Raw genomic sequence first — 15,445 nt, 5'->3', positions numbered from 1 at the left:
GTCGTGATCTCAGGGTCTTGAGATCAAGTTCCGCATTAGGCTCCCTGCAGGGGAGCCTGCTTCTTCCTCTTCCTATGTCTCTGCCTCTCTCTCTCTCTCTCTCTCTCTCTCTCTCTGCATCTCTCATGAATAAATAAATTAAAATTTTAAAAATATATATATTTCACTGTAGAGAGTATAAAAAAATAAATACAAAGAAGAAATTTGAAGCACTTGTAATTGTACCACTAAGATATTAACAGAGGAATAAGACTGAAGGTTTCTATATGTATATTTATGCATGTATGTATGTATGTATATATATAAATTTTCATTTTGAAATAAATATCTTACATTTAGCATACTATTTTGTAGCCTAATTTATCAACTTAGTGAAACATATTGAATATATTCCTATGCCATTTGATATTCTTACAACATACTTTAAAATTACTTCATATCATATGATTTCACTCATATGTGGAATTTAAAAACAAAACAAATGAGCATAGAGGAAGGGAAGGAAAAGCAAAATAAAATGAAAATTGAGAGGGGAGCAAACCATAAGAGATGCTGAACTCTAGGAAACAAACTGAGGGTTGTTAGAGAGGAAGATGGTGGCGGAGATCAGGAAGGTATTATGAGGTGGGCTTTAAGGAGGACATTTATGCTGGGGGTTATATGCAACTAATGAGTCACTAAATTCTACCTCTGAAACTAATGAAAAAAAATACTTCATATCATTCCATAGTACAGATGTAGTACAATTTATTTCACTGATACATTTTTATATAGTTAGACTAACCTTTATTGTTTGTTTCAATTACTCTATTGTAAATAGAACTGAGAGGGGCATCTCACTTGAGTAGATAAAATTTACATATAATCCTCATCTATAGTTGTAGACATTGAATTCCTAGTTCAAAGAGTCTCTGATACATACTGTGAAATCCACCTATCATTTGGACCTATGGTGTTCAAATGTTTATATTCTTTCACTTTTCCCAAAATAAATACATAATAATTTAAATTTTTAAGAAAAATAATCTTTTTTTTTTAAAAAAATTGTATTTGATTTCTGATGACTTTGAAAACTTTTCATGGTTTTTTTGACATTTGATTTCTGATATGAATTGAATGATTATAGCTTTACCTAGTTTTTTCTTGGATAAACTGCAACAATCAATTGAAAACAAAACAAAAAAACAACAAAAAAAGAAATTTATAATTTCTATGTTAGGCTTTTAATGTTCAATCATTTAATTTCATATGTTCAAAATCAATGAATCTTTTTTAGATTCTGTTTTAGAGTTTATGCTGAGAAAGACCTTCTGAAAGCTAATGTAAATATTAACATACATTTTTTTCAAACTCAATTACCACTCCCTATTTACATTTAAATCATCCATATTTGATGTATTTTGTTGTATTACTTAAGGTGAGAATATAACATTTATTTTCCCCTCAGGTTGCTCTAGAGCTGATTATTGAATTTGTCTTATATATGCACTGCTGCTAGGATTCAGTTTCAATTATTTGCCTAAAGTACAATACTTCAAAGAAAATACAAATAAATATAATAACACATTTTAATATTGAGACAATATAATAAAGCATTATAAAGTAGAATTATAACATGTTTAAAAATCTGATGGTGTATATACTTCTTGTTCTACTTTTCTTAATGTTTTTGGAATTACATTAAATTTACTTTTTAATTTGTTGGTTATTGACATCTTTACAATACTATTGTTTTCTTTGTAAATACAATATGGCTCTCAATTTGTCCAAGGCATTATTCTAACATTATTTAAGTGCATTATATTCCCTAAAGGCCTATTTTTAACATGCTTATTCTAAAGTACTTTATATTTTAATGAAACTTTCCCCTTGTTAGCTCTTTTAAAATGAATATTGGAAAACCACTTATTTGATATATCAATCCTAGAACTAGCCAACCAATTTAATTTCTTTTTTTTTCAACCAATTTAATTTCTTAATGTTGATAGTTTCTCATCTTCTTCTAATAAAATGTTATATTTTCCTTTACATTATTTGCTTCTTATTACATTGACCAAAATCTCCAAAACTTACTATGAAACTAAGATTGGAGTCTCCAGAAGGACTTCAGGGAATCTGTGACTTCCTCCAAAATACGCATAATATTATATAATTTTTTTCACCATTTAAAAATTTATTGCCACAAACCAGAGCTTTGGGTAGAGCAAGAAAGAGGTGTGTGTGTAAGTGTGTGTACGTGTTAGGGGTGGGAAGGGGAGCTAGCTGCTGCCCCACCAGTCCTGCAGTGAGTACCAGGTCTAAGAGAGGAGACCTATAGCACAGATTTGATCCCATCCAAAGTCAGCACAGTAGACTGAGGCTTAGTAGACTGAGGCACTGAGTATGCAAAGGCTGTCAGAAACTTGCAAGGAATCCATATAGCATTTCCCACAATCCTTTCTCGGAAGGCTCATTACCTAAAGTGGTAAAAAGCATATGATCAAGTTCACAATGGTGGGATCCTATCTCTGATCGCCCACCTTCCCAAAACCTCACGGCCTCATCACTCCTACTCTGCAGCAGGGGTCTTCCCCATCCTAGAGTCTGTTTCCTTCTTCTTTTCTTTACCTTCTGCCTTGGCCCCACAGTGAGAGACTTATTTGGTTAAAGCACCAGGGCAATGGTCCTCAGTAGGGGGCTGGTCCTGGGACTCTACACCTTGATGAGCCTCCTGAGCCCCCATGAAACTGGGGCCATCAAGGGTGAGTGCTGAGAAGGATCATCCGAGGAAAGGAAATTAGGGTTCTATGAGAGACACAGTATAGAAAGAACATAGATTGTTCTCCTTCTCTAGCTTATTGGCAACTCCTTTACCGAGAGATCCCCAATCTCTCTCACCTCTATCATGTTCATCACAGACCTAAACATACAGGTGCAGCTCAGTGCAGCCATGCCAGCTCGGGTTCAGGCGCCTCCCCAGCTCCTTCCTTCTTTCTGAGACCCAAACCTCCATCCACCTGCTGCCAAGCATGGTGACTTCTCTGTCACTTCCTGGCTTGGAATGTGCCCATTCAGGTCCAGTTTTACTGCAGTATATATCGCCATGTGAATAGTCAACTGTTTATCCTGCTCTAGACATGAGCTCCTTGTGTGAGGGATCCACAGGTGGTTCTTCAATATTATATAATTTTTAAAGGACAAAGAATTCATAGTTTTTGTCAGATTCTCAAAAGATCGCATGATCCCCCAAATTTAAGAATCTCTGCTCTAGTGTTTTACTTGTAAGTGTAGTATTGGCTGTTATTTTTACATAGATATTCAGGTTGTACTGAGAAAGTAGTCTGAGTTATATGAAGCAAAATGAAATCCCAAGGGACTTACTACCATGATCTTCCTTGGGTCTGAGATACCTAGCTCCTCTAACTTCTGTTCATCTTTCAGAATGTTCTTGTGCTTCTTTACATATAATATCTAGGGGTTTTAGAGGAAGGAATAAGGAAAAGTACATCTCTCCCATCTTCATAGAAATAGAGTGCTCTGATGTATTTTTTTCCTTTGCAGTTGGGCTCAAGTTTTTGTTTGGTTGTGGTTTATAGGGGTGTTTAAGATTCATTTTGTTTTATTTTCATCATTTTCCAGTCCAACTAACAGCATTTCTTTCTTTAAAAAAAAACTTTCACTAATATAAAGAAAGGTTTGTGTAAACTTTTAAAATTTATTTTGCTTTGTACGTGGAGATTCTTTCAGTTAAAAAAGCTTTGCCTTCCTTTAGCTCAGAGATGTTTGTTCTTTCCCTGGTAATTCTTTGAGTATTGTCCCTCTTTTCTTTGTCATGTCATTCTGGAATGCCTAACAAATTGATTTTATTTCCTGTACTTTACTATTCTTATTATTATTTTCATATTTTCAAAATTTGTCTCAGTAATGTGAGTATAATTCTCAAACTTGTACTCTAATTCACCAAATCAGTTTTCTTAAGTTTCTAACACTATGCTCCACTGCCTTTTAATTTGATAATCATGGTCACTATACTCACTCACACCCCACCCCAGCCACCATGGTCTTTTCTGACCTAAGACTGTCATTTTAATAAATACTTGTTCACTGTTTAATATTTCATAGAGCCTTTTTGAGAGTACATATTAAAAACAATTCAATGTGTCTTCCATTTGTTTCAGATTCTTTTTATTTTTTTTTCAGATTCTTTTTAAAGAAAGGAAACAACTGTTCTGATGTCTTGGATTTATCCCATTAATTTGAATTGTCTTCATAGCTCTAATGACTTTCTCAATTTACTTTTTCTAAAAGCGCAGGGCTCGGCTGTATTAAATGACAGTAGGTGTTTCTACTTAAGATTCTATGTTCGCTGCATCGATGATCCTTTCATGTTGGCTTTTTTTTAATTTGAAACGTATATTTGGTTTTCTGAAATTGAGCTCAAAACTGTAGACATTGTTTTATTTAATTTTTAGTGTTTCAGAGAAATCTTAGATTGGTCTGATCATTATTCTTTGTCAAGAATGATTTTCTCTTCTTAAATAGATACTTTGGGGTTTTAAATACATCCTTGAAGTCCAAATTACTCACCATGACCTGACTAATATTGAGCCTCTCTTCATTAGTCTACTTCTTAAAATGGATTATATATGTAAAAGAAAGATGAGCATACCACCTGTTTTTTTTATCCCAAGTATACAGATTTGATAGCTCCACTAATTACACCCTATACCATCCATTCTCTTTGTTTTTTGTCCTTTTTTAATTGGAGTTCAATTTGCCAACATATAACATAACACCCAGTGCTCATCCCACCAAGTGCCCCCCTCAGCGCCCATCACCCATCACCCCAACCCTCTGCCCACCTCCCCTTCCACTACCCCTTGTTTGTTTCCCAGAGTTAGGTGTCTCTCATGTTTTGTCACCCTCACTGATATTTTCACTCATTTTCTGTCCTTTCCCTTTATTTCCCTTCATTAATTTTTATATTCCCCAAATGAATGAGAACATATAATGTTTGTCCTTCTCCAATTGACTTATTTCACCAGCATAATACCCTCCAGTTCCGTCCACGTCAAAGCAAATGGTGGGTATGTATCATTTCTAATGGCTGAGTAATATTCCACTGTATACATAAACCACATCTTCTTTATCCATTCATCTTTCGATGGACACCGAGGCTCCTTCCACAGTTTGGCTATTGTGGACATTGCTGCTAGAAACATCACGGTGCAGGTGTCCCGGCATTTCACTGCATCAATATCTTTGGGGTAAATCCCCAACAGTGCATTTGCTGGGTCGTAGGGCAGTTCTATTTTAACTCTTTGAGGAACTTCCACACAGTTTTCCAGAGTGGCTGTACCATATTGCATTCCCACCAACAGTGCAAGAGGGTTCCCCTTTCTCCACATCCTCTCCAACATTTGTGGTTTCCTGCCTTGTTAATTTTCCCCATTCTCACTGGTGTGAGGTGGTATCTCATTGTGGTTTTGATTTGTATTTCCCTGATGGCCAGTGATGCAGAGCATTTTCTCATGTGCTTGTTGGTCACGTCTATGTCTTCCTCTGTGAGATTTCTGTTCATGTCTTTTGCCCATTTCATGATTGGATTGTTTGTTTCTTTGCTGTTGAGTTTAATAAGTTCTTTATAGATCTTGGAAACTAGCCCTTTATCTGATATGTCATTTGCAAATATCTTCTCCCATTCTGTAGGTTGTCTTTTGATTTTGTTGACTGTTTCTTTTGCTGTACAGAATCTACTTATCTTGATGAAGTCCCAATAGCTCATTTTTGCTTTTGTTTCCCTTGCCTTTATGGATGTATCTTGCAAGAAGTTACTGTGGCCAAGTTCAAAAAGGGTGTTGCCTGTGTTCTCCTCTAGGATTTTGATATACCATCCATTCTCAATGTCATAGTAATCTTTCTACATGACATATATAACCATCTCACTCCTGTTCTTCCAATATTCAAGTGGCTGTCTTTAGAGGATAAGGTCCAAATTCCTCAGTATAGAATAAAAGTCTATTGATGGAATGTATCCAAAACAAGGACCACATGTTTGTTTCTCTTCTACTTTGTTTTAATTCTGGTTTCTACTGCTCTTAATAAATGTTTTTATTTCTGTTGTTGAGCTTGTATTTTTTGTACAGTAATTCCCTATCCACATCCAATTCCTTTTTAATTTATTTTCCAATTTTATCTAATAATTCTTCCATTAGAATTCAATATTCTGATTACCAAGATAACAAGAAGTGCATATGAAAGTAAGTTGCAGGGATCCCTGGGTGGTGCAGTGGTTTAGCGCCTGCCTTTGGCCCAGGGCGCGATCCTGGGGACCCGGGATCGAATCCCATGTCAGGCTCCCATGGCATGGAGCCTGCTTCTCCCTCTGCCTATGTCTCTGCCTCTCTCTCTCACTGTGTGCCTATCATAAATAAAAAGTAAAAAAAAAAGTTGCAAATTAGAAACAAATAATACAAAACATGATTTTGCAGAAATTTGTGTTTTAATTTTCTTAAGCATTGAGTTAGTCCTCAGATCAAGGCAGACTAGTCTGATGAAGCATGGTCCAGTGGAAATCTGAGAACTCTGGAATCCAACAAATTTGTTTGCTTTTGAGATTTACCGCTTTAATTCATGTTCTTTTACTTCTTAAAGATCAGTTTCCTCACCTATAAAATGCATTGTAAAAGGACAAAACACAGGCATGTGTTAACTGTCCTCAGTACATACTCACCTCCCAAATTTTATTTATTTATTTTTTTTAAATTAATTTTTATTGGTGTTCAATTGACCAACATACAGAAAAACACCCAGTGCTCATCCCGTCAAGTGTCCACCTCAGTGCCCGTCACCCATTCCCCTCCAACACCCGCCCTCCTCCCCCCTTCCACCACCCCTAGTTCGTTTCCCCGAGTTAGGAGTCTTTATGTTCTGTCTCCCTTCCTGATATTTCCCAACATTTCTTCTCCCTTCCTTTATATTCCCTTTCACTATTATTTATATTCCCCAAATGAATGAGAACATACACTGCTTGTCCTTCTCCGATTGACTTATTTCACTCAGCATAATACCCTCCAGTTCCATCCACGTTGAAGCAAATGGTGGGTATTTGTCGTTTCTAATCGCTGAGTAATATTCCATTGTATACATAAACCACATCTTCTTTATCCATTCATCTTTCGATGGACACCGAGGCTCCTTCCACAGTTTGGCTATTCACCTCCCAAATTTTAATGAGTAAGAAAGATTCATGATGAGTAGAAAAATTATTAGATGCATCATTCTGCATTATAATCAGTATATTTCTAAACTTTGATAAATTCACGTGTATGTGTGTTTAATGAAATCATGAATATTGGGCTTGTTTCTCAAAAGTTTAGTTGTTTTCATGAATATTACTTCTCCCTCCTAAAATGTGACATTTGGTGGCCCCTTCAGGGACTTATGGTTCTGATTTGGTATGACTTTTCCAGATATGTTAATGTACAAATAGAGAAATATCAAATCCTCTAGAAGTTGGCCCATGCCTAATCTCTGAGTTTAATCTCTGGCCATTCTTCTTTGTGTCTTTACTTTTAGACAACACAGGCCCTTCCTCTTCCAACTGAGATCCTGACCTTGCCTTTTGTCCTGACACTAAAAATGAGTCTGAAAAACAAACCCAGATTCTGACACTTCCAAACAAAAATCTCTCTCCATGACCACAGCTGGGATTCACTTTTATATCTATGGCTGGAGGAAACTGGACAAAAGTTGAGGAGTTTATCCTCATAAGCTTTTCTTCTCTACCTACTGAAATACAGTCCTTGCTCTTCCTGACATTCTTAATCATCTACCTGGCCACCCTGATGGGAAACACCCTCATCATTCTTGTTACTTTGGCTGATCCCATGCTGCACAGTCCCATGTACTTCTTCCTCAGGAACTTGTCCTTCATGGAGATTGGCTTCAACCTAGTCATTGTGCCCAAGATGCTGGGGACTCTGCTTGCCTGGGACAGAACCATCTCCTTTCTTGGCTGTGCCACGCAGATGTATTTCTCCTTCTTCTTTGGAGTTGATGAATGCTTCCTCCTGGCCACCATGGCATATGACCGCTGTGTAGCCATCTGTAGTCCCTTGCACTATCCAGTCATCATGAACCAAAGGACACGTGCCAAATTGGCTGTCGCTTCTTGGTTTCCAGGCTTTCCTGTTGCTACCGTGCAGACCACGTGGCTCTTCAGTTTTCCATTCTGTGGCACCAACAAGGTGAACCACTTCTTCTGTGACAGTCCACCTGTGCTGAGGCTGGTCTGTGCAGACACAGCACTGTTTGAAATCTATGCAATTGTTGGAACTATTCTGGTCGTCATGACACCCTGCTTGCTGATCCTGTGCTCCTATACTCACATTGCTGCTGCCATCCTCAAAATTCCATCAGCTAAAGGGAAGCATAAAGCCTTCTCTACGTGTTCCTCTCACCTCCTTGTTGTGTGCCTGTTCTATGTATCTTTAAGCCTCACCTACTTCCGGCCTAAATCCAATAATTCTCCTGAAAGCAAAAAGCTGCTGTCATTGTCCTACACTGTTGTGACTCCCATGTTGAACCCCATCATTTATAGCCTGAGAAATAATGAAGTGAAGAATGCCCTTGGCCGGACCTTCCGTAAGGCTTTAGGCCTTAGAAACTGCATCCCATAGGCATTGAGAAATGAGAATAAAGTGTACTGAATGGGGAGCAATCAGTTTCCTATCTGGGCTTCCTCTGATTCTCTTCTCATCTCTGTTGGGATGAAACCCAGCTGCTGAAATGACTACCGGGAAAACTCAGTGGTGGGAATAGAGCACAGAAGTAGATTAGAACTATTGCTACCACCTGAAAAACTCCTGTGCTCATTGTAGGCTTATTTTATGAAAAATAAAATAATTTGTATTAGCATTTCACAATTTTGTGCCAAGTAATTCCAGGTATTTGCTTTCCTGTGTCCACATTATGAACAGCATGAAACCGCTTATAATCCTAATGTGGGAATACATTTAATAACAGAGCAAAATCAGCAAAAATCCTCATGTCACTTTTTCTTCCTTTGGGCAGATCTAACTCTATTTATCCGATAGAAAATCCTATGACCCCTCCCAATGCACAACTTTCATCACTGTCTTACCTCTGTTTACATGGCCTTAAAGCAGTTCTTGGAAGCTCACTGGTATGTGGTATGAATATAGAAAAGTGTATTGATAATTCCCATACTTACACCTTTATAGCCCTACAATTATTTTATTCCTTACTCAATGTTTTCCAGGAAGAATGAGATGAGGTTTCTTGGGCTCCCTCTCTATCCCATATTCAGGTTCTTAAACTTCATTGAGATAATATTATAAATTTCTATTGTGATTCTGTTTTCATCAAAATTTAAAATGGATCTAGCTAACTTCAGCACAGCTCTTCTTTACCCACAAAAATTTTCTTATTCTTTTTATAATTTCATAGTACTCTTTTTCTAGGTATACCATAGCTTACTTAACAAGTGTTTACAATTACAAATCATGTTATAAAAATAGCTTTATATATCAGCATTTTCATATTTTTGCCAGGATATCTGACAAATGGAAATCTAGAAATTGGGCAAAGGGTAAATATGTGTAACATGTTGTTATATATTGGCAAACTTCCCTCCAAGTTGATTGTACCATTTTACATTCTCACCAGCAGTTTACAAGGGTTCTTGTTTCCTCACAGCTACATCAATAAGAATTGTTATCAAACGTTTGAAATTTTGCTTAACTAATAGGTAGAAAAATAACTTAAATTTTAATTTGAAGGAAATAAATTTTGAAGAATATGGAAAAATAATTGAGTAAATTAGAGAAAATTGTAAGTTTCATTGAGGCTTTGGAGTTAATAGTTTAGATTAGCAGCTGGTGATGTTTGATACTTTGTTTTCTCTACTTGAGAGGTTCTTTCCATCTTTATTTTAGACAGATCCATCTCATCTTTCAAGGTCCCACTGTGATCCCTCAAGGAGCATAAATTATTATTTCCTATATGTATCTATTCCAATTTTATCAACAGATAAGTTAATTTTTGTATATACTATGCTGTGCTTGCTTTTACATGTTTTCTTCCCCCAATGTATCTGTAACTCTTTGAAAATGGAAGCTGCACAAGTATTTCTGTTTTATATGACATAAGCATTCCTGAAAAACATGTTCTGAAAAATTCTGCACTGAAAATACTATGGGAAAATAGGGTTAGGGCAGACCACCCCGAATATATGCAAATCTGAAGCCAGAGCATTAACAGAAACACAGATAGTACTTAGAGAGACAACATAGACGGCTCAGACATGCAGTCTGGTGATAGCAGAGGTTGCCAGAGTAAGTATTAAACATGCATAGTAACAGTAGAATGAAAATGTTAATAATGGCTTATTTAGTAAATGGGTATGTGGTGCTGAGATAATGCAGAGGATGTGATGCTCTGAACCAGATGGAGCTGCCCTTATCTGGTCATGAGAGTCAGTGACACTTTACTGGAGCCAAAAGCTGCAGAAAACAAGGGATGCTTCTCTTTGTGAATGGAACCTCAAGTACAGGCATACTTCTGAAATTTCTTTAAAACAGCTAAGAAGTGCTAAGGTCTTATGATATTTATTTCATTGTTGAAAGTTATCACTTTATCTATTCTGGTTTGCTTTGCCTGGTACAAACTTTACATTATAATGAAATTATTCTCCAGTTTTTCAATAGTCTATGAAAGATGAATAAATGAATGGATAATCCAATTGAGAAATGCTGGTGACTTGGAATAGAGAGTAATTTATCAAGTATCAGTAGAAATTAATTTTAAATAATTTTTAGAGGAATAATTGATAGGACTTGATGGTAGATTGCTTGTGCTCAAGAGAAAGGACTTGATTCTAGAGCAAAACCAATTCCTGTAGTAGAGTGTAGGTGTTCTGAAAGTCTGGAGGAGATCCGTAAAAGAGGTATGAAAGAGACTTTTTTTTTAGAAAGGTCAAGCCTTTTCCTTCACATCCCTGTTATGAATCTCTTTTTATCATTTGGGGAAACATCTTCCCAAACTTGGAGTAACTGACCTTGCCTTGGGACCAGCCACTTTCATTAGGTTATCCCAGAACTGGATATAGAGCCAAGGACTCAAGTGCAAGTGAATTATTAAGGAGAACCATTAAATGAATGACCAAAGTAGAGTTGGAATGGAGGAGAAGCTAAGCAAAAATATAATTTGAGGTGCAATCCCAGACTCAGCTTGATCCAGCAGGAAACTCCAGAGCATAAATAAAGCTTAGTTTGTTCTGCTTCATCCATAAGATGTAGGCTTTTGTATTTCCCTTTCACTCATCCACTGGCTATTGGCAGACTGTGGGGTAGAGAAGAAGGGGAATTAAAACTCCCAGGCACCACTGTCTCCCAGTGCCCTAGGGCATTCTTCTGAAGTTCTCTGGTCCAAGCTATTAGAAGTAAACCTTGCAGAAACTGACAAAGGATGCTCAGAGCTAGTCAAAATGACTGAGGAGGATTGAGGAAAAACTTCAATAGTCTCTACTACAGTCTGCCCTTCAGAAGTGCTTTTCATCATTGGAGTGTTTGAGTCAAGAAAAACCCCCAAGTCTTTAATCAGAACATTAAAAAGTGGTCATTGAAAAAATAACTGCTGAAACTCTAAATCTAGAGCTCAGTTCAACATACCGCAATCTCTCCAAATTCAACACCTGCCCAGCAGTGTGAGTTCTGATAATTTATTTTTCCAGAGGAGTAGTTTGAATCAAACAGACAAATCCAAAAGCATTGATCATCAGAAACAAAGGAGCTAAACACAGAAGTATGAAATAAATACTTTCTTTTTTAATGCATAAAGGCATCTTTGTTTTTCACAATGGACTCAGAACCACAAATCATTATATAGGGCAATGATAGTACTTTACTTCATCTCCCATTTATACAGGGGCCCCTTTGAGATTGCTGGGACTGAGAAAATAGCTCAAGATGATTAATTTATATTTTAAGGCTTTTGTTTTAGGCAAAGACATGGCTGAAACTTTGGGATTGCTGCTTTATTTAACTTTATTAAACTGTAATCCAAGTCAATTACATCCAAAGAAATGGGAATGGTGGTACTATTTTTGCAGCTACATCATTTTCTTCCAATTACATATTCAATACAGTTGTAATTTCACATTTTTATATAATTCTTTAATATTTGTCTTCCCACTTAAACTGTATGTTCTATGAGGCCAGGAACAATGTTTATAAAATTTCCTACTGAAACTTCAGTGCCTGGATCATGTTAGGTATCCAAGAATTATTTGTTAAATGAATAAATGAACATTCAAGTGGATTTTGTGCATTTGTTCATTGGCCATTGGAGCCCGTAATACAATTGTTCCTCTTCCAAATGCAAATATGCAGCATTTGAGAAGAGAAAGGATGAGAGGAAGAATAGCAGAGAGAGGTCATGTAGCTATTTCTATTCTCTCACTGCTTTTGGTTATAATCCCGAGTAAATATGGGAACAGGAATTTATATTATATACTAAACAAAGAGAAAAGTTTGAAGAATTATTCTCAAGGGGAAGAATAGGAAGGGAGAAGAAATGGGTAGGAAATATCAGAAAGGGAGACAGAACATAAAGACTCCTAACTCTGGGAAATGAACTAGGGGTGGTGGAAGGGGAGGAGGGCGGGGGCTGGGGGTGACTGGGTGGCGGGCACTGAGGGGGGCACTTGACGGGATGAGCACTGGGTGTTATTCTGTATGTTGCCAAATTGAACACCAATAAAAAATAAATTTATTATTTAAAAAAAGAAAAAAAAAGAAACATGCAATAAAATTCCTGTTTCAGAAGCTCTATAAGAAATGTTCAGATGTACATTAGAATCAGCTTGGAGAAATTTATCTCAAAGCATAGACAAGCATAGACATCATCTTACTCCCTCAACATCAATTCTTATTCCAGAAGGGTTAGCATTCTGAGACTGTTAGTCAGATTTTCTTCTTTTCATCATAACCAGGAGTTATTAGCTCCCCAACCAATTTATTGTGGTTTTCATTAATATTCTTCAGTTGGCTTAGACAATAATTAATGAGTTCTCCTCTCCATGCCTGAAAACTTCTGAGCCCAGGCTAGAAACACTCCCAAAGAAGCAGCCCAATGATAATCAAAAGGGAGGGGAGATGTAAAAGGATGCTGACATGATACAAGTGAAATCACTGACTTATAGAGATGCTTGCACTTCCAAGTTCATTGTAGCATTTTTTCACAATAGCCAAGACATGGTAACAACCTAAGTGCCCATTTACAGATGAATGGATAAAGAAAATGTGGCATTTGTATAGATACATACAATGAGATATTAATCAGCCATAACAAAGAAGGAAACTCTGCCATTTTGACGACATGGATGGACTTCAAGGGCATTATGCTAAGTGAAATAAGTCAGACAGTGAAAGACAAATACTGTTTGATCTCACTTATTTGTGGACTCTCACTTATATGTGGAATCAAAGAAAAAGAGTGGAATAGTGGGTATTGGGGGCTGGGGTAGAGTAATATTCGTCAGAGGGTACAAACGCAGTTATAAGATGAATAAGTTCTGGGGATCAAATGTACAACATAGTGACTATCATTAACAATATTGTATTATATACTTTAAAATTGCTAGAAGAGTAGATTTTAAGTGTTTTCACCACACACATATACAAAAAGGTAATTATGTGCAGTAATAGACATGTTAACTATTGTGCTAATTAGTTGAATATAAATACATGTATCGAATCATCACATTATATACCTTAAATTTACACAATGTTAGATGTCAATTTTGTCTCAATAAAGCCGAGGGAAAAAAAGAATGCTAGCATGTTCTTCTAATCTCTCTCTGGTGCAAACCTTGGAGAATAGACAGACTGCTAAGGTTGGTTTTTTTTTTTCCCCCCTTTGCTCTTGTAGCCTCATGAGTGCAGGAAAAGTTGGAGCTGCAGCAAAGATCTCCTCCATTTATGAGATTGCAGAATCTTTATGAATTTCTGCACTTTTAGGAATTCCTCAAAACTCACACCTGTCAGTAAGTGAACTTATGACTTGACTTGAGGAAGAGGAAGCATTGGGAGAATCATTCCCTTACAGTAAACAGCAGGGACCAAAAATAGTCCTGAGACTCAGCCTGGAATCCTCTAGAGTGATTGACACTCCTCTAGAGTGATTGCCCAGCTCAGAGCTCCTTTACAGGGACTGACTCAGCCACAGTTTAGGTTTTACCCGGGGTGTCTGGCACAACCCTGGACAAAGCTTCTTTGAGAATGTGACAAGGTGGAAACCCAGAGTTCACCAGCAATGAGGACTGAGAGTACCTTTGAAATGACTGGCACAGATATAATTCAGGGCTTTTCTGAAAGGATTTGCACAAATAGTCATATTTTAGGGCTCCCCTGGACTCGCTCATTTGGACAGAGTCTCAGGGTACTCTACAGTGGCTAACACAGACCAGAGATTCTCTGGAATGTGATACAAATATCACTCACAGGAGGTAAGTAAAGAGCAAAGTGGACAGAGCACAGATGTGAACTCATTTGTAAAGAGGATGATGGCTTATTACCATGAAAACATGTTTTCTCTGACACATTTCTAGGAAATAAAAAGGGATATCAGAGGTCTCAAACAAAAAAACATGTAGTTTTATAAGACTGGACAAATTAACTAATCTGGGAAAGGATGAAAACAATGATAATGTATGTACTGGGCTTTAGAATATTTGAAGCATTTACATATGTATTATCTCATTCCACATGATTTGGGCACCATAATCATAGTCATTTTATAGTTGAGAAAAACCATAATTCAGAAAATATCATGTCAGTAGCTGTGTTTCTCACAGCTAAAAAATAATCAGTACTTTAACTCTGATTTTATGACTCTGAAGTCTTTGCCTTATAACTATGTGGCCTGAAACTATTATTTATGTGAGAGTATAACAAAGTTTTCTAATTATTTATTTATTTATTTATTTATTTATTTATTTATTTATTTAAGAGAGAGCGAGAGAAGAATGAGAGGGGCAGACGGAGGAGGGGACAATCTTTTTTTTTTCAGAGCTTTTATATTCGAGTTTATTCTTCATTTAACTTTTAAAACACTGCTATAGTTGAATATTAAAACAAAAACAATAGCAAGTAGTGAGCTATGATTATAGTCCTTCACTCATCCACTACTGCATATAAAATGCCAGCAGCAGTGTGAAGGGGACAATCTTAAGCAGACTGCCTACTGAGCAGGGAGCCCAAGACCAAACTCCATCCCACAATCCTGAAGCCAAAGAGTTAGAAGCTCAACACACTGCGCCACCTAGACACACCCCGCCCCCCAGTTTCATAAAGTTTTCTTAAGTATGTTACCTAGTTCTTTCTTGTTCAAACAGTGCATGGAATCTCTAAGATGTTACCTCAGAAAGGAGATACTCTGGGTA

General features: G+C 36.8%; 1 protein-coding gene across 2 annotated transcripts; it reads left to right on the top strand.

Annotated features, from left to right (window-relative positions):
* The first annotated feature begins 7,706 nt into the window (after nt 1-7,706).
* On the top strand, nt 7,707-10,820 carry LOC112910886 (olfactory receptor 10A2-like). Of its 2 annotated transcripts, XM_072727437.1 has the most exons (2): nt 7,707-8,630; nt 10,797-10,820. In XM_072727437.1, the coding sequence occupies exons 1-2, from the start codon at nt 7,707-7,709 to the stop codon at nt 10,818-10,820; spliced, it is 948 nt and encodes a 315-aa protein (XP_072583538.1). The 2 variants fall into 2 exon arrangements, with proteins under 2 accessions (XP_072583538.1, XP_025842989.2); XM_025987204.2 differs by lacking the exon at nt 10,797-10,820 and having other exon boundaries at nt 7,707-8,660.
* Nucleotides 10,821-15,445: the final 4,625 nt, after the last annotated feature.

Source organism: Vulpes vulpes, chromosome 11, assembly GCF_048418805.1.
Source record: "Vulpes vulpes isolate BD-2025 chromosome 11, VulVul3, whole genome shotgun sequence".
Classification (NCBI taxonomy): Eukaryota; Metazoa; Chordata; class Mammalia; order Carnivora; family Canidae; genus Vulpes; species Vulpes vulpes.
Note: the sequence above shows the minus strand (reverse complement) of the source record. Positions and strands in the feature narration are given on the sequence as shown.

Excerpts from the sequence above, each read along its gene's own strand:
- LOC112910886 (XM_025987204.2), top strand. The coding sequence starts at position 7,707 with ATGGCTGGAGGAAACTGGACAAAAGTTGAGGAGTTTATCCTCATAAGC.